This window comes from Ptychodera flava, chromosome 2 (genome assembly GCF_041260155.1).
Source record: "Ptychodera flava strain L36383 chromosome 2, AS_Pfla_20210202, whole genome shotgun sequence".
Lineage (NCBI taxonomy): Eukaryota > Metazoa > Hemichordata > Enteropneusta > Ptychoderidae > Ptychodera > Ptychodera flava.
The window spans coordinates 38,777,134-38,800,296 of NC_091929.1; the positions used below are offsets into that span (position 1 = coordinate 38,777,134).

Genomic DNA, 23,163 nt, shown 5'->3' on the forward strand with positions numbered 1-23,163 from the left:
TGTAATTTGATACACCTATGGTGGCGGAATCTGGCTTAAAGTTGTTGTACTTATTGTTATTTTTCCGCCAAACCTGAATATGAAATCATAAGCGCAGTGTTTACTTTAAAGAATACTTTTATAACTTGAAAAAACAGATAGAACATCATACGCCTTCGTTCTGACCACACTTAGCAATTTATAATGGTCATTATCCTAAATGATCAAAATGAGACACCTAGTTTATAAACTATATCATCTAAAATATATGATATGCACCTGTCACAATTGTCATAACTGTCAAAATGTTCCCTATTACACGTCGCCCGAAACAGATTCCCACGATCCTTTGCGGGCTTAAGAAGATCTCAAAAGATGCTACCGAGTTATGTGATCAGGGCGACAAGCTTCCATGTTGGTGATCGGTAGAACAAAGCAATGAAGGGGTTAGGGGAGAGTAATTAACGGACATGGACTGTTTTTCTTTAAGTACTATACAGAGACAATGAGGGTAAAATAATGTGCACTCACATGACACAGGTAAGGCCTGTATAATGAAAATATTTAATGCATGATGCTTATTTATCATAACATCTTGACGAATATTGTTTACGATACCATGTGTTGTCACAGTGTCGTATAGATGAAGAGGGACCCTTTTGCATGTAGCAGCTATACATATTGTATCAACTGGACCAATAGATCACTGTGTAAACTCTGTCTTGAATTAGCGCTTACGAAGTCGGTCACTTTTATAAATCAAAAGGTAGGTCACGGTCATATCGCTCCTCTGCTCTTCATTGTTGATGCTTTAGTTAATTTTAGGTCGAGATCATGTTGAAACAACTGAATTATAGTTTAGATTAGAATTTATTTGCCAACAATAATATGGTGAATTGCAAAAAATATGTTGCGTATTGAAGACTTGCCATTTAATTATTATGTTGAAAAACCGACAAAACATGACTGGCATAAGTTATATCTACTATCCATTTAAATTAATCATATCAAATATACAGACTGAAACAAATCTGCATGGAGTAACGAGAATTGAAGAGTACCAGCTTACTTGATTTAATAAAGTTTAAACATTACACAAGAGACCTGACAGAAACTACAGGGGGTCGCTATTTTCGGCGCAGGCATTTTAAGGGTCATGAAATTTCACGCATGCATGGTGGAGGGACATCATTTTTTGCGCAACTATCGCCACTGTACAAAGGCAAAATTTGGTCGATACAGCGCTTCACCCAAAAATACCAAATCATAATGCATTAGAATCTATTGGGCAAACTATTAACAATTTCCCCTACAAAACAAGCTATCAAGCTATATCTGTGCATCAAGATATGTTTGATAATTTATGTAAATGTGCTTTTTTTGAAGTGGGAGGTAAAAATCACATTTGTGTACAAGAAATTTGACTTGGAATTTCACCGGAATGTTGATTGACTGTACATTGTAGTCTATGAGGGAACTGTTGATAATTTTTTACAGTACAAAAGTAGCTAAATCTGCGCTTTTATAAATGTTTTACGATGGATGTAAATGTACGTAATTAGAATATGTTATTTGAAAGAGCATATGTGAACAAAAAATATGACATTGGAATTTCATCCAATTATTTTTAAAGGTTAAAAAGTATTTATTTTAAACTTCAAGGCTAAAATGAGAAATTATGCAATAATTAAGATATTATCGATACGAAGAGTGACATAAAGGGGAGAGTAACTGTTTTTGCACATGAAAATGGGAAGATCACTTATTTCTAGCAAACAGTTTTGAAGGGTCACTATTTTTGCGCAGCATCATTTTGAAAAACACAACTCCTTCAATTTCTGCCCACTCCCTTAATTAAGGTAATTCATTAATGATCCTACACGTCTGGTTATAAAACATACAAAGAACAATTACGTCATAACTATTTTGAACAATGCTTTCTCTCCACAAGAGGTTGCATGTGTTAAAGTTTTACAAATTAAAAGTTACTCTAAAAAAATTGACTAACTTTTCTGATTTATACTTTACCCATTTATGCTAGAATGTGATGAAATCCAGCAAATAGATAGTACAGTAAACTGGCAATAGGTCACCTTGTTTTGTACCAACAGATATTTGAATTCTAGCCTCTTCAATTTTATAGATTTCGCACATATCTGTGGTTCAAAAATTTTCCAGTTCATTCAAAATGTGTAGTAAGAAAAAAAGAGAGCCTAACATTACTTAATCAACAACACTAATTTGAAAGCGCTTCATGGTGTACTCAGAGAATAATTGCCGGACTTCACTAATCAATATACATGTGTATAAATCACATCGAGTTAGGGGTTAAAATGGCTCCAGGACTGAGAAAGAGACAAATAAACATTTGATACTTAACGACTGATTTACATATCATAGCGTAGGCTGGTCGAACGATAAAATACATCTTGACTTCCGAGTTCCATTTTCACACTATACCATGATGGCACATCTGAAATGTCCCAGTATAAATAAACAGCCTTCCTAACTAAATATTCATAATCGACATAATTGAAAAATATGAATGTACAGTAAAACCTTCTAAACCGAACCCTACAGGGACTGAGAAAATTGTTCGGGTTGGAGGGGTCTTCGGTTTTATAGAGGTGCTTTCCACATAGTTTTCTATTGGAATGGGACTGGGAAAGGGGCGCAGTTTAGACAGGTTTCAAGTTTAGACAGGGTTCGGTTTAGACAGGTTTCACTGTAATGCTAAACTGCATTGTCCTTAACAGGTCTAATTTCCGCCGTTCAAATGTATATCAATGGTTTTCTAATCTAACTTTTCACTTGTACTTCTTAAGCGGCAATGTAGAATGCTAAATGATTGTTCGTTCAGTTATTCTCATCTGCTACCCACTGATTTAGGCTGTAATTTTTAATTTTAATTAGTTCAGATGCAATATTGTTGTACATTTCAACGGAACTTCGCTTCAAGAGCAGAGAACGGCGTGATCCCCTCTGAAAACCAGGGGGATGAAAGTTAAAAGGCCTATAAGCTTCAACTCTTTCTATGTGTTCCTTTTATGCCAAAAAAATAAACATTAGAGAAGCGGCATATTTAGCACAGTTTGAACCATTTATGATCCCGTACTCTTTCTGTGAAAATCCCAATGTGTATACGCATCATGTACATGAGTTTGTGAATGGTTGGATTTAGGCGGCCATGTTGGAATGGAATACCCATTTATTGCTTATTTTTTTCAAACACCCACGCAGTTCCATTCATTAATTAATAACTCTTGCATACATTCTCTCGGATCAAATCATGAAAGTAATGCAATAAATGTTCAGGGACCTTTCAGAATGAAGTAAATTGGAACAAGTATTAGTTAGAATGTTTAACTGTTGAGTACTTCCATATAGATATAACATGCTTCGAGTATGTTGATATCATTTAGTCGCAGAGCTTGATCATAGTATGGTCAATAAATCACGGAATAATGTTCTATAAGTTGTTCGCCGAATAGTCTCATTTTGCCCTGTCTTGTTACATACTATGGCAGAAAAAATAGGATAAGTAACATACTAAATCGATGGCGAGATAACACAAAGATTACATCGTCAGCCAGAGGATGGCGGTTGCTACCATAATGACAGTGTTGACTGATGGTGCCGCGGAGCTTGCTGTCGCCTGATCAACGAAGGCAGCGGTCACAATGTTCGACTGAGGAGACTTCTTAGCGGAATCGTCGACAGCGATCATTGAAAAAACAAGGACGGCGTCATCTACAAATAAACAGAACCAAATCACAGGTTGTCGTACTGGTTTTACATAAACAAATAAAGAATTATTAAAATTGAAATGTCCATTTAAATTATCAGGACACTAAGGAATATGACATTGGAATAAAAGTCAATTCGTTAGCACAAAATTTCAAAACACATGCCAAGGACGTTCGAAAAAGTGTGCGAAAAATAGTAACTGACATTAATAATTATCATGTATAAATGCATACATACATACATACATACATACATACATACATACATACATACATACATACATACGTACATACATACATACATACATACATACATACATACATACATACATACATACATACATACATACATACATACATACATACATACATACATACATACATACATACATACATACATACATACATACATACATACATACATACATACATACATACATACATACATACATACATACATACATACATACATACATACATACATACATACATACATACATACATACATACATACATACATACATACATATGTGCGTATGTAAATACTTGTTTACGCACACACTTACGACACATGTACACAACCATCATGTTTCCGTATGTCTACGATAAACTTACCGTATTCAGGAACCGTCTGTATTGTTATCAATTCAGTACTCCCAGCTGGTTTTGGTTGCGATAGATCACCTTGGACCACCATTTCTTGAGAGACCATCATCATAGTACTCATGTCTTCCATCATGTCAGTGAAGTTAACGCCCATTCTGATCTCATATCTACTCGCTAAATAAAATCAGACATTATCAAAAATTTACATACGATCCCTTTGAAATTCATCACCAACTATCGTGTAAACAAATCCCACAAATTTGACACTCAGTACGATACATTAATATTGAAAAACAATGTTTCGCTATTCAGGAGAAGTTGGTCGATGAGCAGTGGACGATGTCGCATTGATTATTTGTTATGATTTAGTGGTTTTGTACCTATTCTACTTAATATAGTGAAGAATGCTCGTGTAGCGAACAGAAAGTATCGACAAACCAATCGGCTATTGCCATGGACAGATAACATTTTCAGTTTCATGTCGGCCACGGTCGAAGGAAACATACCTTGTCCCTGGTCCATATCATCCCCTGGCGCTGTGAACCGGAGTGTTACTTGTTTCTTTTCGAATGATACGTCGTGTACGCTCAGGTCAGTAATTCTTGAAGGACTATACATATCTGTATCCTGTGACACTGGATGCAGAAACATACGTTCAAACAAATATCTAGCTTCGGTATTCAGCATCGCAGTTCGCATGAAAATCTTGTGAGCTAAGCGTCTGCACTTACTGAGAGCTTTGTTTCGGAGCATTTCAGTATAAAGTATACCATTTCCGAAAATCTGCAGAAACTCATGGGGTTGTTTACATATGCTAACACACTACACTTTTTGATCGATATAATATCACTGTTGACTGATAAATTTCTCTCCGTTAACAAAAGTCAGATGTCGATGACATTAGCCAACACATGTTTAAACGTTGCATCGACCAGCTAAATACTAAACACTTGGATGACAATCTTAAATGGAATATGAAGTATAACACAAAAGGACAAAAAAACAGAGATTTGTATCAAATATTATATGTGCCGGATATTTAATCAAATGTTTTAATTCAAATTTCTTTACTTTTAACAGACTCTGATACAATATTTAAATGTTAAAGTTACTCGATGTCTGAATTAAATCATATCATCGCATTAACCAAAACCAATAGGCTTCATTTGTTATAAATATACAGTTGCTATGGCGATACGTACTTTGGCAATCATCGCCCTCACACATCAAACTACCGCTATTTGCACTTCTCTGGAAAACACCCGTAGACTCGTCAGCTGGTAACTCGATATTGTCCTCGTTTTCAGAATTTGGAACATTGATAGCGCCATAACCAGTTCTCTTGCTCAGGCTAACAACAGTTTTATCTCCATCGTTAACAACAAAGATCTATAAAAGACATAAATTAAAACCAAGTTCAAACAAACGAGATATGTATAATAAAATTTTATTCAATATTAGTACATGTCACGTTTTACTCCCATATATATATATTATTTATTTATTTATTTATTTATATATATATATATATATATATATATATATATATATATATATATATACAAGTTATACCTTGGATTGAAATTTGACAAGTAAACTTTTACTTGTCGAATTTCAATTCGACCCATCACACCAAATGGTTTGACCAACCTGATACTTATATGTAAGCACCTGAAAATAGACATCAAATCAGGTCCAATAATCGTTATCATTAAAAAATAATACAATATCATACAATAAAATCTAACAAATCTGACGATCGCGTGTATGCGTGAAACTCGAGTAATAGGTTCCAAACATACTTGATGTGTTCTCATATTTATTGTATATATGAATATATATAATTATATATATATATATATAATATATATATATATATATATGTATATATGTATATGTATACATATATATAAAACCACACATCAATTTAATAGCGATTGATAATTTATGTGATATATATATATATATTATATATATATATATATATATATATATATATATATATATATATATATATATATTATATATATATATAACACATATCAATTGAACAGAATCGGTATAAACCTTTATGATAAAGTTAATGGAGTACGATTTAAGGTACAAAGTTCGTGGTAGTTTTGAAGTAACATGAAGGTTGCAAATGAATCAATATGTTTCATTTTTCAGATGTGGAGATGTATTGATATCGACAAACGATCATGGTTAGATACAAGATAATAAGGAAACCGAGATAATTCTTGAAGACTTAAAAAAGAACTTGTTGTAGAGCCTGATTCCGGTAGTAGTAAGAACAATCGATTACTTCCATCCACCACTGTTACATAAATCAAGACGTTTCTATCAACTATTTGCACAAATCTGCTACACAGCGAAAATTATGCAGGTGTAGTTTATGTTACATAACTTTGGGAGAAGACAATAAGACACTCATACTTATTTCAGCACAATATTGTGTAAACCGTTCAAGGTTTATACAGTGCACACCGACGACTTTGTTTCAAGCTATTGACTGTTTCATCATATTGTTACGTCCTAAAAATGGGACTTGACCTGTGAATCTCTACAGAGCAAAACGTGTCAATGGATGTATTTTAAAGTGGCAAAATTAAAATGAAAAGTAGCATGATAAAATGGAGATTTTTACTTTTGCATAGCTATCAAGGTGAGTAGTCTTTGTGTTCTGTAAGTTATTGTGCCCCATTACCAGTCTAATTAGTTCAGTATTGTCTAAAACATCGTGAGGGTCATATTTATTACAAGTGAAGATTTAGAACCGTAAACAGCATATCAATGGGAAGCCTAAAACTTCCTAATGTTCTTTGGACAGTTTCTTTTCACTATAAGTACAGGGTCAGTACGGTAGACTTAAGACATTGTGATTTTGATGTCAGGGTTGACTTCAAGACTTTCATTATGGATTTCGCTCTATGTACTCTGCAGGTTTAAGACCTACATCAAACCTGTAGCCACAGAAGGGCCAGCCTCACTCATCAGTGTCTGTCTCAACTCAATTCCCTGCAGACTGTAATTTACGAGTTTGTGCAGTCCCACAGCCAAGCACTGTTATCTTTTCAGGGTTTTCTAACTTTCCCCACACTTCGTTATTCGTTTTAATAAATTTATTTTAACGTATATCGCTGACTTTAGCCCCCTTTTTGTCGTAACATTCGCGGGGAACGTGATTTGACCTATTTTCAGTGCAGTTATAAGGGCACTACAAGTATTTGTTATAAACGTACAATAAACGGGGAAATGTTTGCACTGTTGCAACCACTGTCCCTCAGTGTGACAGTGAAAGCGTACGCGTTTTCGTGTTACGTTTCTAAGTATGTAAAAGATCTCAATTCTCTATTCATACCTTAGCGGTGTATCGACCGGCCCCAGTGTAGGATGTGAAATACATTGAATAGATCCCGTCATCCTTTGCCATATCTGCTCCAGCTCCGTTATCAAGAAGTGTAATATCCATGGCAACACCACCAGGCCTTTCAATCTTGGCTTGAACCATTGCATTCAGCACAGGTGAGTATCCTATGAACACGGATACCCATAAGTGTTTCCCTCTTTATCAACTTTATGTTCAGAAGAGTTAACACGCATGTAGGCTCAGAATCAGATATTGAAGTTCGTGTTAGTCTGCTTCAGTTGGCTTCACTCTGCCAAGTTCATGATTGCATTGTCATTCTCTAATTTACCCCCTCACCCTACTTTTACGTTTGAGGTAACAGAAATGTTGAAGCAACTTGAATAAGAAGCTAAAAGCTGATAACGTGTTTGTTTGATCAACTGAAGTGAATTACAGGAAGGTAACTTATTCAGCTACCTATGCAATACATACGACATACTTAAAGGTATACAGTCACCTGTAATCTAAATATGTCCATATATGGTCAAAAGGGCGTTCCTTGGTATTCAAAATGCCCATGTGAGGGCACTGTTTTTAAAAAGCGGCCACACACTTAAAATCTATGATTGGTTACATTTCTTTTTCCATAGTAACTGTGGCAAATTTGGAACAGGTTACAGTATACCTTTAATCTGCATGTCGCAAATACTATGGATACGACGTACATAAAGGCATTATAAACGACAGTTACCTCGAGTCACTGCAACGTGGAGGACGATTTGATCTGGTGGCGTCATCTTTGATTGGCTCCACTCAGCCAAGGCTATGATTGGATAATCATTCTGTAGCTTGCCTCCGGATTTCACAGTAACCATAACAGTTTGTGCGTTTGAGAGTGGGTTATAGATTGTGACATCATATCGTCCAATCTGAGGGTGAAAAGCGATTAGGACATTTACAAACCCGTCTTTTTTATCAATTTCAATCGTTAGAGATCAATTCTTGATAAACAGACGTTATCAAATACAGTGGTTTAAATATTGTACTAAAAGTCTTCTCCAATTAGTAATTAAATTAGAAATTACTTTATTGCACTTTTTCAGCTCAGTCTCTCCTCTCTCTCTCTCTCTCTCTCTCTCTCTCTCTCTCTCTTCTCTCTCTCTCTCTCTCTCTCTCTCTCTCTCTCTCTCTCTCTCTCTCTCTCTCCCAAGGTATATTTTACCCACCTGTGCAACACCTGGAATTTTAATAGTGACTACATGAAACGGCTGTCAATCTGGTATCCTTCACTATCTTCCTTGATTTCCCCACCGTCGGGTTTCCTCACAGTCACTTCAGCAGTGCCATTACCACCAAGACAATCAAAGGTCAGCTGAGTACCATTGCCAATCGTTGAATCGATGTTGAAAGTGAATTCTTCACTCCCTTGGCTTTCAACGTGCAGAGCTTTACTGTACACAGTAACAGGTAGGTCAGTATATCTGTTGGTTGAGAAAAGCACCAAAATTTAATTAGAACATAAGTACCAAAAACATATAAAAAACAACAACCATAATAGTCAATGTGTTTTGTATTTATGCTAAAGATTATTTCTTAAAGATATAAAAAATATCGGTTCAGACCTGACACCAGCATAAACGTGAACGTTTGCTACCATGTTGATACAAAACTTCACATACTGTGAATCTGAACTTTTACGAGGTGTGTTAACAATTCATTAACTGCCTAGGAATATCACAGGGACTTCAGCTACAATCAATATCTATTCTGGAAATACATACTCTGGCCTCTTTGAGAAATTGTATCAAAAGCTTCGTTTAGGCCGTTGGAAGATGAGTACTCCTCCGAATAGGAAAACGACATCCCATTTGTCGATTCTGCGATTGTCTCCAAGTTTTTGGAAGCATTTCCCCCTATAGCTATAAAGTCCACAGTAACATTTTTCTCCTTGAGCTGAAAAAAAAATAATACAGACAGTTTGGTAGATAAGAGAAAGTTGAATATAGCAAGCAGTATGTCTCTCGAGATGCCTTTAGTGCTGGTACACTGTCCATGTTTAAATTACCAGTTTTAGAGGTGACATGTTATTTTTACTTGACGTAAATTGCAATGCAAATTCTTTAAAATAATTCTATTAAGCAGTGTCTGAACTTGGTATCATAACTCTTAATAGGACAATTTTTATTACTTGTGAAAATATTTCGTTAAATTTTGTCCCTTGAAACAGCATGCAAGATGTTCAAACATGAAAATGTTAGCCTTGCCAGTCAATTATGAGTTGATATTGTTGACAATTTACTTCTAGTCCGGACTTACATTCCCTTAACTTGTTTTTAAACCGACACACACAGACTGTGTTGACAAATTTAACATACGGCTTTTCGACATGATTATGTGAGTAGAACGATATTGTAATTTGAAAAAAACCAAAGTACTTCACAAACTACAGCTAGTGGAGCCTTAAGGTAGAATGCGCCTCGGGGACAGATATTCGGACTCTCAAACTTTTTCAATTGTTTTCTGATCTTCTACTTGTGGGGTTTCATTTTAAAGCTCTTAGTGTAAGAAACCATTTTACCATCTTAGTTTTACGAGAATCGAAAAAATTTCAATTGTTTCGCCATAGAGTTAACATAGGGATGGCGGCCATTTTGTTTTCACATATCGGTATATCTTGGGTTATTTGTTTCTCTAGGACCAAAATTCTCACGGTGACCCCGACTCTTATTCTTGATTTTGAAAGAAAATGGTTAAAAGAGTCCTTAGGAAAAGTTTGAGCACAAGTTTATGGCTTTCACTTTTGAGGTGCATACTACCTTAATCTTCTTTTGACATACCATTGGCATCATTTCATCCATTTTGTCATTCTCATTTTCCTGGCCATCTGTGACTAACAAAATGACACCACCAGAAGGATTCCTACCATCTTTTTCTAATACCTCTATCCCTTTCATGACCCCTAGGTGTGAGATAAACATGATGTATAAAAATGTGTACTGTATTCATAGAAATTACATAAACTGTTTTAATTAACCATTATATACCGACAACAATATGTGACTAAAATGTCAAAATAATTCAGGAATTTTTGGCATTCATAGGAAAGGTAAAATTGCACTAGATGTGGCAAGAATGTCACTTGTGACCAGGGGTTATCTAGCTAGAATGACAGAGAGACGTATCCAGGCATAGCCAGAGACCTGAGAGAGAGGGGGATATTTGAGTGATATAAAATCTACTAACTTTATGAGGTAAGGAAAAAGGCACTAGTTAGGGCTTAAACAACTAACTATCTCAATAGCTGACAATAGCTGACAAAGGGATGATCTGGACACGTTTTTGATTTCTGCTCTCCCACATCGTGTTTTCTACACCATGTATGACTTGGTTCGCTTATTGTCAAAAGCGATACTAAATAAATCTAGAATTGCAACGGTTTCACCGTACCAGCTTCTAGATTGCTTGACCCGCCAACATCATCACGAGTCGGTATATCCTTCAACATGGTGTCTCGCATCGAATCATTCATTGCAACCATATCAGACGTCATGTTCCCTTTGTCACTGAACGTCACCATGCCAACACGTTGGCCGTCTTGGACATCATTCATGATGAAGCTTCTAACAGCCTTTGTGGAAGTGGATAAGATTTCAAATAAAAATTGGAAACTAATCACAATAGAAATGAATTTGTTCTGTCAGGTTAATTTACCAACCTTATAGCGAACGTCATATGCAATGTTGCACTACACAATGTGGTGAGTTGTATTGGCGAGGCAAGGGACAATATAAAATTGATATGATATGATATGATATGATATGATATGATATGATATGATATGATATGATATGATATGATATGATATGATATGATATGATATGATATGATATGATGCGATATGATACATGTCAGGTGTAATATGCTATGAGTTGACTTATGAAATCAGATTTTACATAAGACGTCGACGAAGATTTTTTGTTTATTTATGTTAATATGATCTAATGATTGATAGATAAACTACAAATGTCTAAGAGAGTTATCCTGGGAGTACTGTGTGAATGTTTATGATACAGTATATATGATTATGTGCTGAAGTTTGCTATGATATGATGTGGTGTAATTTTGTGTTGCGTGTTAAAGTGTGATACGCTATAATTCTATCTGGTAGATATCGCTTGTTGCTCTGTAATGATCTGACGTTTGATACAACGACAAAACATGGTACGATATGGCGCTTCTCAGAGGTCGCGAAAGATTTCATGACTTGTTAAGTGTTTACATCGATTTACCTGTCCCATTTTTTCCATTCTGTTGGCGGATGCCATGCTTGCTCCAACGCTCAGTACCATTGCCACATTGCTCACAGTTCGTTTGACAACTCTGAATCTCGGTTTAGTTGAGGAAATAGTTCTTGGAGGGTTGGCATTATTTCTGAAGTCATCGTTGTTCCTCATTACCTGATTAAAAGGGATAAGGAAATGGTGTATGGATGAATTGTTTGGCATCGTAAATTAAGGGCTTTGTGAGCTTTCTTGTTGACCTTGACTTTGAATGGCTGAAGTTCTTTTAAAGCTCTTGGTGTAAGAAAACCTTTCACTGTCTTAACTTTACAAAAATCTGAAATCTGTATTTTTACTCCATAGAGTAACACATTGATGGCGGCCATTTTGAATTTCAAATATCGGCAGTTGTCAGGTAATTTGTTTCTCTAGTACCGAAATTTCAGTGACCCCTGATTTTTGTTTATTATTTGGTGAGCATTAAGGAAAGTTTGAGCAAAAGTTTAAGTCCTTCACTTTCGAGGCGCATACTACCTTAAAGTAGAGAACCATGATCAATGGTTCGGTTGTCACCATGGGAAATGCTCTCAGTCAAAGTGTACAGTACATGAGGATTTCGGGAATTTAAATTGAGCCACAAAATTTCTACATACAGCATATCATCCGCCCAAGTCTGAGAGGATCCTCTATCAAATAGAGCTAGTAACTAAACCTTACCTCCCACACGCTCCTCTGTTGGCACAATCTGTTATGCCTTGACGGAGCCTCGACATTATGAACTCCTCCTGATGACGAAGCGGAACGGGCATTGTCGCAAAAGTCTATCATCTGATCAAAATGCAAGTTGGTAAGGAAATAAGTGTGTGAGTGAGTGGATGAGGTATTGGCGGGAAGGTCAGTCAGTCAGTCATTCAGTCAGTCAGTGTGCAGGTAGGCAGGAAAATGAGGAAAGAGGGAAGGGGAGGAAGGAAGGAAAATGGATGGGTAGGTAGGTTTACTAAGGAAATAACGAAGGAAGAAATAGAGTAGGTAGGTAAGCTAGCTGGCTAGGAAAGTTGAAAGGTGGGTAGTTGGTCGGTTAGTTAGTTTGTTTATTTGTTTGTTAATTAGTAAGCTAACTGATTAAATAGTTCGTTACTTCGTAAGTTAGTCAGTTAGTTAGTTAGTTAATTAGTTAGTTAGTTAGATAGTTAGTTAGTTAGTTAGTTAGTCGCATTGGTTGTCATTCAGTTGGCTTTACAACTTCATTCATAATCAGAGAAGACAGTCGACATATTTAGGCTCGTCAAGTATTCTGAAGAGTTAATTACTAGATGTGAACCTTAAGCATGTTGGTGTCAATAAAGTAACTCCCAAGTTTACTGTATTGAGCGAAAGGAATGATGGCTATTGTTGCATGACATAGCGAACGTCAGTCCTAGACTTTGGGTTGTCTTCAAAGGGTCATTTAAACACACGGACCGGTATAGCTTGCAAAGAACAATAATGGCGAGTGTTTACTATTTTCCAGTGGAAATTACGAGAGAAAACGGGTCGACGTTTGGCACCTTTTAAATCTGCCCAAGGGGATCTACGTCACATTTTCATTCTCAAGGGAAACCGATACCTGCGATAATATTTTCTTGCACCCCCGCCAGGACAATTGAGAGTTTACTGACAGTAAATTGACGGATAGTTTACTTTTTCCGGTTCCGGTTCCAGTTTTTCACTTGCAAACTTAAATCTTAAGTTAAAATTCGATTCAAAATATTGATATCATGATAGAGTAGGCCTAAAATCTGATATTGCAGTAGTTTCACAGAATAAAATGAAAACAATTATCCAGGTCACACTTTTTTTTTGTCTTGTTGTCAGTGAATTTTCAATACACTTAAATGCATTAATTTTGAGTTTCTGTTGCTATTATAAGTGTAGTTTTTACCAATTACACATTAACGAAAATTTTACTGTCTTAAAAACTTCAAATAAAATTGTCCCACTTACCCCCAACATGTTGGGCTAAGTGGGGCGTTTTTCCTGTTTCATCAAAATCGGTTTAAATTAATACCGTGAAATTTATTTTTTTCTTATTCCACAGATTGAGCAGTAGACAATACACATACATGATAATTATATTTCAAATCACTTTGAACAGTTATCGAGAAAATATTAAACAAAAATGCTTAAGTGTTCCACTTGCTCCACTTTCCCTTAAATTAATTTTGCAGCATTGATTGTTGATTGATGAAAATCTACTCCCAAGATGCAACATTTAGCAAGCTTCCCCAGCCTGAAGCATTGGCCAACTATTGTATCGTTGCCAATGACTTAACTGATAATAACTTACGTTATGTAAGAAATGCTTGTACATGATTGATGCGCTGTATCCTCTGTCTCGCTCATCATCATAAAAGTGACAGCCTTCACTTCGACCTCTCTGAGGGATACCGTTTCTTAATTGCATCCGGGAGACCAACGTCCTAGATGGAAGACAATAAAGATTACGGTAGTACGAGTTCGATATTTAAAGACAAAACATTTTGCTTAAACTTTCCTCCATTATTTTGTAGGTTAAAATAACAGTGATAGATAGCCGTGCAAAAATTGGAAGTAGAAAAACAAGCAAATCAGAATTGACTGACATTTGGTCTTTCAAAATGTCCACTTTCCCTGCCTGAACAATGTGGGGGTACTTCACTTATTCCTAAAGCTGCAAAATGAGTATACACAAGTAGCAGACAAGCAGTGTGTAATACTTTGAGATTTTACTTTACCCGAGACACATTCTATCTCACAACATTAATAGTAACATTCAAAACGGAACACCAATATACCTTTTATTGCCGCAGAACATCTAATGGCTTCTACCGCTCCTTTTGTTGAAAAGTAATGTTGTTTGTTTTCATCTGTAGGATATTCGTCAAATACACCATATCGAAGGTGTCCCCACTCATGAACCATAGTCTGAAAAAAATGTAGCCAATCATTTTATTCGGTTTTCCATTTTGCTATCGAAAACATAAACATCCTGGAATGTTCTGTGTCCAGTTTCCCCTGTTTAACCACGGTATGGTTATGCAAGCAAAGGGAAAACAACAAACCTTTCCACCGGGTCCATAGTTATCTTGCACATCGGGATCCAATATATAATTGGGAGTAAGATGCATGTATCTTCCCATTTGACCGCAACCAGGTATGCCTGTGACGTATGGAGTGTTTGCGAGGCCTTGATCGATGATGATATGACTCCTGTCATAACTCTCTGTCGTTGCCCTTGTAGATGTCACAGAGTCCGACCAGTGGCTGGGAACTGTGATGGTAATTTGTCGAAAATACGCGCGTTTCCTGAAGAAAAGTAAAACGTCGTTGGATTATGTTCAGAGGAAAATGAAGAATAGGCCATGGTCCCTTGCAGAGTACCATGCTGTGGTGCTCTAAGTTAGAGAAGTGTACCCCTTTAATTTGCAAAACCTTTCTGGATAAAATGGCTGCTTATGAACAGCAGAACACTTGCACATTGGCAGTTGCGACGTACATCTTTTAGATCTGCAGTGAGTGTTAAGCTAAGCATTACCGTGATTTTTTACACAAAAATACGGCTTCTTGTCCCTATCGGTTTATGAATCAGAGGTGCTGTAATGTGACCTTGAACTTACCTTGTCGCTTTGTACAGCTCTGCAGAACCATCGGTGAAGATATCTTTAATTTCATCAATGAGTTTACTGTTTTCTTGAACTCTGTCATCGATACCGATGATTATTCCGATGTAACCATTGTTCTCTAGCTCAAGTTCGTCGGCGGTCCGGAAGCAGTGCCGACCACATCCGTCTACGCAGTGCAGCAGCAGCACCATCATCACGACCAGTGGGAACACCATTCTGACCCTGCGCCTTATTCCGACCCGAATAAAACGACAAAATGTACAGCTAAAAACGGGAACCCTAAATCAATGAGAAAAATTGATCCGTGTCAAAGCACCGCCAATATTTCCGTTACTCTATGTGCCTCTTGCTTCAAAAGATGTGACTCAGTTACAGAAGTGGTATATGACTTAATTTCCTTTTCGATAGTCCAAATTGTTCAAATGTATCTAAATACAATTTCTTCGTTAAAATCCCGTTTAGTGTGATCAATTGCGCCCAGTGGATAGGCAAAGTTGACTTGTGAGAGGCTCAGAGCATTAAGGGGGTGCTAAGAGGGGCTCTAAGACAAGGCGCTATGACGGATCTCTGACAGCTCCGAGAGCAGAGCTCCATCTTTCTTCTGAATGCTACCATGAATTCGAATCCGAAAATGACCAAGCTAAACACGAATTTCCCGGACTCTGCCCAGTTTTCCTGTCAGGGGTATCCCGGTACGGAATATTTCAAGACCGATTGTGATCAAGACGGACTGCACCAAGGCCACAATTCATTTATTATTTGTAAGAATAAAAGTTTTTTCACCAGAGATACCTCTATTTGACCCATTTAAAATATGGTTGCTGGTAAAAAAAAGGCGTTACATTGATTTGTACAGCCGTGAGGAAGACACGCTAAGAAATTAAAATCTCCCTCCTACAAACATTAAATGAAACACCTGATGACTTTCAATTTTCAACCTACCAAATATCAAATTTTCATATGAATGAGGCGTACTATGCTTGCTTACGATGGTAAGAAAGAGTAACCATCGATAAAAGTTACGCAACGCTCACATTGACAAGATAATTCATAAGTTCCATTGTGAGAACGTGACTGTCAAAAGAAGCGACACGGGTTTTAGCGTCTGACTTCGTAGACGGTAATGAGTGTCGGCTACAAATCCTGTCACAAGCTGCCAGTCAAAACGCATCATCTGGAGTTGCTGACTTATCTACGCTTTTTTATCCCCGTACCGGGCGTATCCCCATCGTTCCATCTAAGAGGATACGCAAACTGTCCCCAAGTGCATTCTGGGTAACCGAGACTAACGTAGTGGCAAGTTGATGTGGAAGCATAATCAACCATTGTCAAGAAGCGATGTTTTATTATGAAGTCCGTAAAAAGCTATGAGTGCCAAATGGATGTTTTGCGCTGGAATAAAACAAACATTGCAGCGATGTAAGAGAGCCGATACGAACTTAGGTACTTTCTTGTAGAATTATCACGCGACTGAGCTAATATAGCTGAGCTAATATATCTGCTTTCGTGTCTTCCCACACAGGATTATACACAGAATTGACCCGGACATCTTTAACAGTATCAGATCACTTACATTTTCAGGTTTGATTTGATATCCACTAGATGTGAGGTCTTGTTCAAAAGATACTGTGTGGGCCACGCTGTCATTTTCATTACAAAAACATGACCTTTCACACCCTTTATTCCAAAAACAGTACTTGTTGTGGCGGAAATGCAGTTTTTCCTCGAAATGACGTGATTGTAGATTCCACTGACACGATCTTGTGAGTTGGTTTCGACAAAAAAGCAGGATGTAAAGTCCTCTCTTGGCAAATAGACTTAGTTGGATTTCCGGCACTATAGAAAAACAAAGGCTATACTTATTGGCCCCTTCATATTTCTTTTATAATTTCTTGTATATTTATTTTGTATGAACTTCCCTAACCTCAGTGACAGTTCTGGCGACTTGGTTTCACATCTTACTTTGTAAGAAGTCTGTGAACATGGTAAAACATGCAGCCTATCCTCTTTTCAAAGTGAAAAAGTGCCGTGTTCATACGTGCAAGTCAGACCGCATATTTCCCCACTCCGCGTTATGCTGTACATGACGACAAGTCTACGAAGTGGGCCTAAAATCGCGTACTGTGTGTACACTCTAATTACAATGTACGGTTTTTTACTCCAATACATTAACCAATAGTAGGGTTAACCCTTTGAATGCTGTAATTTTTCCCACCAAAATTTTAGTGCAACATTTTACCAATTTTTTTAATTTTTCTGTAATGTTTTTGATAATTTTTAACCAAACGGATATCACATTTCATTGCCTACAGTTTATGATCAAAATTTTGACAAAAATTTCAAAAAAATCGACTGAGGTATATTTTTAAAGGTGACAAAAATTGACTTTGGCGCTCAAAGGGTTAAGTACCCCTTTGAAAACAGGTTTAATAAACTTGTCCTTGTTTTACTGGTGCCCCAATTTATACTCAATAGGGTTTCTGCATATGGGGGTCAAACCACATTAAATATATCGTTAAAGTCCCGCTAAAGTCGTCAATGCACTCTCTCAAAGATCCGTCAGGAACATTGCTCACCTTGACTAAAAAGTCATATTGAGATATGGTAGCTAATCGGAGGTTCAACCTCCACGACCGAAGCATAAAATCTAGGTCTTTCTCCCGGGCTCATGCAAAAGGGAGGCATCGTCTGATTGGTCAGCTCGCATCAAAGCTCTACTGCTATTGGCTGCAAGTGACAGGACGCTCGTCGATAGATCAAATTACCTTGCTTGAATAGAACGGAACATTACATACACAACACCAGAACAGTGAAAGCGGACTGCACTTTTAGCTCATTGCGCGTGCGCACAGTCGATCGTTTATAGGCGCAGCCCGGAATTTGCGTTTCTAATGTTAAAATTACAATTAACGCTATAAAGAAGTGTGTAGAGATGGGAAAATGGCTGCTACCTGCAGGCATTTGATGGCGACTACAGCCGAATAATTACAACGTCAATTGCAAAATGAAATAAGGACATTACAACATTGCTGAGAAATCTTACTTTCACTAGTGATCGGTAAACAAAGGTAAGTGCTTGCCCTGTACGGTAATACGATTGTAGGGCTGACATCAGTGTGCGAAATTAACGTCGGTCCGACGGTCCAAGACCGACAGATTTCTCGTCGGGCCGAAAGTTTTTAGCAACATGTCGGTCCTTATGACCGACTGAAATTTGGAATAAATGATGAAAATTTCTCCGTCAAGACCTGTAACAGATGCTGATGATGACTGACTCTGAATCATGCGATTCAGACTTGAATGCCATTCATGCACCTATCAATGTTTTCCACCGTTGAAGTACGGGGCAACAGGGAATATTGATCGCACTTCGAGTTCTGGTAGTGGGGAATTCGATCTCTATGGTACGCCAGACGGGGAGGGGGTGGGGTTGACAATATTGCAAACTGACTCCATTTTCTTTGCTTTGATTTTTCATTGAAGCGTTCAAAACATCAACAGTTCATAGAAGAGTCAAAACCTACTAAGAGAACAGTGCTGTTGACTAATCATATTTGGTTTTGAACATGGAGGTATTTTTACCTCTATGGTTTTGAACTACGCCCGATACAAGGACTAGATGTTACACGACAGCCCAATTGTGCTACTTGCAGTCGGCAATCAAATTCACGTTTCGCTGTGTTTGTTTGTGGACCGCTAGACCATCTTGCTTGCTCGTTGGTCTTTAACCAAAGTTCACAAGGCCGACTGTTACCACGATATATCGACGTAATAATAAGTATACATTTTATAAAACAGAGCGGCCTTATCATAACAGTTTTGTCGAGTTGCACGATCCGTCGTGTATACTCTCTGAGGCTTCAAATTGTTTCGATGTATATCGATACCGTTTTACGACAGGCATGCAAAACTCGACCGTCATCCTGGGCTGTAGGCCTAAATGTCGAAAAAATACGTCTTTTAAGATTTTACGGTATCATTATCTGATCGTGTCGATAGTTTTCAGCAGTATCGAGTGTCTGTCAAACTTTTCAGAGTCATTTTGATAACTTTAAGCTTTCAAAGGGCGATGAGACCCAGCAATCGCTCAGGCAAAACTTTTCAATCAAAAAATATGCATTCATTTCCGCGAGTGGCGTTTGCCATTCATGTTGTCTGCAATTTCTATAATCGAGAAAAAGTTACGATACTTGTCCTTTTTAATTAAAAGTATAACTTCATCTGGTTCTTCATGAATGCAACAGAGGCCACATTTAAGCATATTTATTTTTTGAAAAATGTTGAAAGTAATCCATACGTCATATCAAAATACATACCAAGTATTTTCTCCCCTGTAGACGTTGTAATCAATGTTTGCATAAAAAATATTCATACACCTATGACTGTCAAGGTACTAAGTTATTCACTCACTCTTCTACCACTCGCGTTGGCTAATTTCAGAAGTGATTTTCAGCTTGCCAACCATTTTCAAATCACAATATCACATGCCCTGGTGTAGTGTACATTTTTACTCAGCAATGTAGAGAACACCATTCCCCGTAGAAAGTCATGAAAGACAAATTTTCTCGCTTTCATCAGCCACATGTAGCCAGTGCATGAGCCAGTATTCCCCGGCCCTGGGTGTTTGACATCATTTTATAGTCCGAGAGTGGATTTGACATGGCTAGAAAAAAATGTCAAATTTTCCTGTTAGTCCCATAGTCCCCCTCCCCCGTGGTGGAAAACATTGATAAATGTGTGCGCGAGGAAGATGAGGGCTGTGATCTTTTTCAGATTCCAGATCATGTAGATAAATGATTCATGATCATTCACCGACACTATTCTGCATCTATGTGAACAATAGTCCTTTTGAGTGAATACTTACTGACTCTATTGATAAAAGGACATGAAAAATTTAATATTACAACATTCAAAAGCATAATATTGGTGGAGAAGTTGACTTTAATGGTCGTTAACAACTACATTTATTGAGGACCGGCAGTTTTCTGTAAGGACCTGAAGCTTTGGCTTGGTACAGGTCCTTATGACCTGAAGCTATTTTCTCTTAATTTCGCACACTGGCTGACATACGCCTTGATAATCGGCATTATAATTCGTATGGAAAAGGGGCGCATTGGAGAGAGAGAGAGAGAGAGAGAGAGAGAGAGAGAGAGAGAGAGAGAGAGAGGAGAGAGAGAGAGAGAGAGAGAGAGAGAGAGAGAGAGAGAGAGACGTGGGGGATAGGCACAGAGACAAAACTTACCTGCACATGTAGCTGTTGCTGGTTAGGTCTCGCAACTACAAGTGAAGTGGTTGGATGATCAGTCTTAAGCTTTATTGCACAGGGGCGCCCTCATCGAAGAGATTGATGGGCCTCCGTTTCAAATCACCGAGCGCGATCGAATCGAATGAATTTAGGAAGAAATTGGTTCCCGAAATGAAAGTACAAGGTGTGAAACTGGCTACGTAAGCAGTGTTGTCATATTTTACAAAGAGCAAACTTTTCTCTCGTGGCTGAAGCTCCGAAACAAAACGCAATTCCCACAAATGTTTTATGTGGATTCAGTTGGCCATTGTCTTTCTGACCTTACCAGTCATATCAGAAACAAATATTTTTATGTTACAATGTCATGACGTTTTGCGATATAGGAGCATATCCGTTTGTAATTATGTGTTAAGGAAGTTCGCGCCTTGAAAATGAAAGAATTCAACTTTTGCTCAATCTTTTCGGAAGGAAAGTTCAAGTTTAACAATCCTCTTTCAAAAATCAAGAATGAAAATCGGGGTAAGGCCAAAAAAGATAGTTTCCGGTGACCGCGCGCGTCATTTCAGAACCTGCGCGTCATGTCTTTTTTTTGGGGGGGGGGTCACATACTAATCCGTATAGCTATCCTTGATATCCCTGTTTGCATGTCCAAAAATGCTAAAAAGAAATCGAAGTGTTATGCAGCCAGTGATAAAAGACAATAATTGTTGCATCAAAAGTGCCAAACCAATATTGTAACGACTAAACAAGCAGAAAGAAGAAAAAAGAAAACCGCGTCGCCGCGTCACTTTTGCTGAATGCCAAGGACCAGAAAGTTTTTTTGCCTAACCGTGCAAATTTTGGTATTACAGAAACAAATCACCCAATATTTGTCGAAATTTGAAATTCAAAATCTCTACTGAAGAGAAAATGTAATTTCCGATTTTTACAAAACTAACCCGATAAAATCTGTACTTACTTCATAAGCTTCGAAATGAGCCCTCACAACTGGTAGACCAAAAGAATAATAAGAAATGAGAGAGTCTGAATATCTGTCTCCGGGGCGCGTAGGCGTCACACTTGGTGTAAATCGTTGTGTGCAGAGAATCATCAAACTTGATTTCGCTACTGCTCAGCACTAAGTCTTGAATACAGAGAGAGAGAAGTGTAGCGATTAATTTCGGAAGTACACCCGTCAATAAACCTGTACAGATATGCCACACTCCATTTAAACGAAGTGAAACTTAGTTTTCATGAAAAGCTATCTTTGCACTACAGATTTCGAAACAGTAAAAGTTCAGGAAGAGGAACAATTTCTTGCAAAAAATGCATCACAATACTGTACACGTGAACAATATTGCCGTGGGTCACAGCAAACTAGGTCAAATCAGCGTTTGTAGTAGTTAAGGGGGTGTTCATACATGTGTGGGCTTCTTCAATATTTACCAATAAAATTTGCACTTTAACAATACTACCTTCTTCTGAAATAAATCTATTCTTAGTACGCCTATTGCAATCAATCAAAGGAAACGGAAGTATCACATTTACAGATTGATTTTTTTTCAAATGTAAACATTCACCGTATACACCGTGTGTTGGAATGATAAAATCAACCAAATTGTTTCCGTTCGAAGACATCTTGAAAATAATCTAGGTAGAACATGACGTGGGAACAACGATATTGGACTCTGAAACTTGTAAAATGAATTTGGCCAAGCGTTCGCGGTGCTCATTTTGAAGTTTGTGGAGTAAATGAAGTTATCACCGGCTTATTTTTGTAAAAATCTCAACGTTACCGATAGAATTAACACGGACATGATGGTCATTTTGAATTTCAAGAATCTGTAATTATTTGATAATTAGTTTCTCAATGAACAAATTTTGCACGTTGACCGTGAATTTTATCCTTGATTTCAAAAGGGACTAGTTTAAAGTGTTCTTACGGAAAGCTTCAGCAAAGATTTAAGTCTGTCTATTTCTAGGCGCGTACTGTCTTAATGCAAATGCAAGCTACGTGCACATTTACAGGTCTAGTTTACCATTGACTTTAATTTGGGTTCTCCTGGAAAAATGGCCTGTGAGTCAAGGAGATCAGGTCACCATCTGGACTGAAGACGCATAAATCACTTGCAACTTGAGAGGCGCAAGTTTACACTTGAATATATGTCCGGTTATGTATCCGTTCCGTAGTGCGTAGGAGTGTTCACAAAGTTGGCAAACAAGAGAGTCAAGCAAAGGATAGATTTTTACATTTACAAAATACACCGGTGCAGTCACCCTGACTATTACCCGGTGGCGCAGCGCTAGGATCAACCAACTAACCATAAAGAGCCCCGCT

The 23,163-nt window shown here is 37.4% G+C and overlaps 2 protein-coding genes across 2 annotated transcripts; both read right to left on the minus strand.

Moving 5' to 3' along the window:
* Positions 1-524: 524 nt before the first annotated feature.
* Positions 525-8,988, minus strand: LOC139120448 (calcium-activated chloride channel regulator 3A-1-like). Its single transcript, XM_070684861.1, has 7 exons — positions 8,907-8,988; positions 8,432-8,609; positions 7,693-7,865; positions 5,534-5,720; positions 4,838-4,966; positions 4,341-4,505; positions 525-3,729 (listed from the first exon to the last, which is right to left on the minus strand). The coding sequence occupies exons 2-7, from the start codon at positions 8,553-8,555 to the stop codon at positions 3,557-3,559; spliced, it is 951 nt and encodes a 316-aa protein (XP_070540962.1). The 5' UTR covers positions 8,556-8,609; positions 8,907-8,988; the 3' UTR covers positions 525-3,556.
* Positions 8,936-20,912, minus strand: LOC139150047 (calcium-activated chloride channel regulator 1-like). Its single transcript, XM_070722200.1, has 10 exons — positions 20,844-20,912; positions 15,596-15,880; positions 15,041-15,284; positions 14,774-14,903; positions 12,678-12,745; positions 11,970-12,137; positions 11,128-11,308; positions 10,518-10,639; positions 9,458-9,633; positions 8,936-9,161 (listed from the first exon to the last, which is right to left on the minus strand). The coding sequence occupies exons 1-10, from the start codon at positions 20,849-20,851 to the stop codon at positions 8,936-8,938; spliced, it is 1,608 nt and encodes a 535-aa protein (XP_070578301.1). The 5' UTR covers positions 20,852-20,912.
* Between the last annotated feature and the right edge of the window lie 2,251 nt (positions 20,913-23,163).

Bases quoted from the DNA above. Each gene is read 5' to 3' on its own strand.
- LOC139120448 (XM_070684861.1), bottom strand. From the start codon at position 8,555: ATGGTTACTGTGAAATCCGGAGGCAAGCTACAGAATGATTATCCAATC. The intron at 7,866-8,431 runs GTAACTGTCGTT...CCGTGTTCATAG, and splicing joins CCACGTTGCAGTGACTCGAG to GATACTCACCTGTGCTGAAT. The intron at 3,730-4,340 runs GTAAGTTTATCG...GTTTATTTGTAG, and splicing joins ACAGACGGTTCCTGAATACG to ATGACGCCGTCCTTGTTTTT.
- LOC139150047 (XM_070722200.1), bottom strand. The intron at 15,285-15,595 runs GTAAGTTCAAGG...ACTTTTCTTCAG, and splicing joins GAGCTGTACAAAGCGACAAG to GAAACGCGCGTATTTTCGAC. The intron at 9,634-10,517 runs GTATGTCAAAAG...TTTTTTTTTCAG, and splicing joins TGGATGAAATGATGCCAATG to CTCAAGGAGAAAAATGTTAC.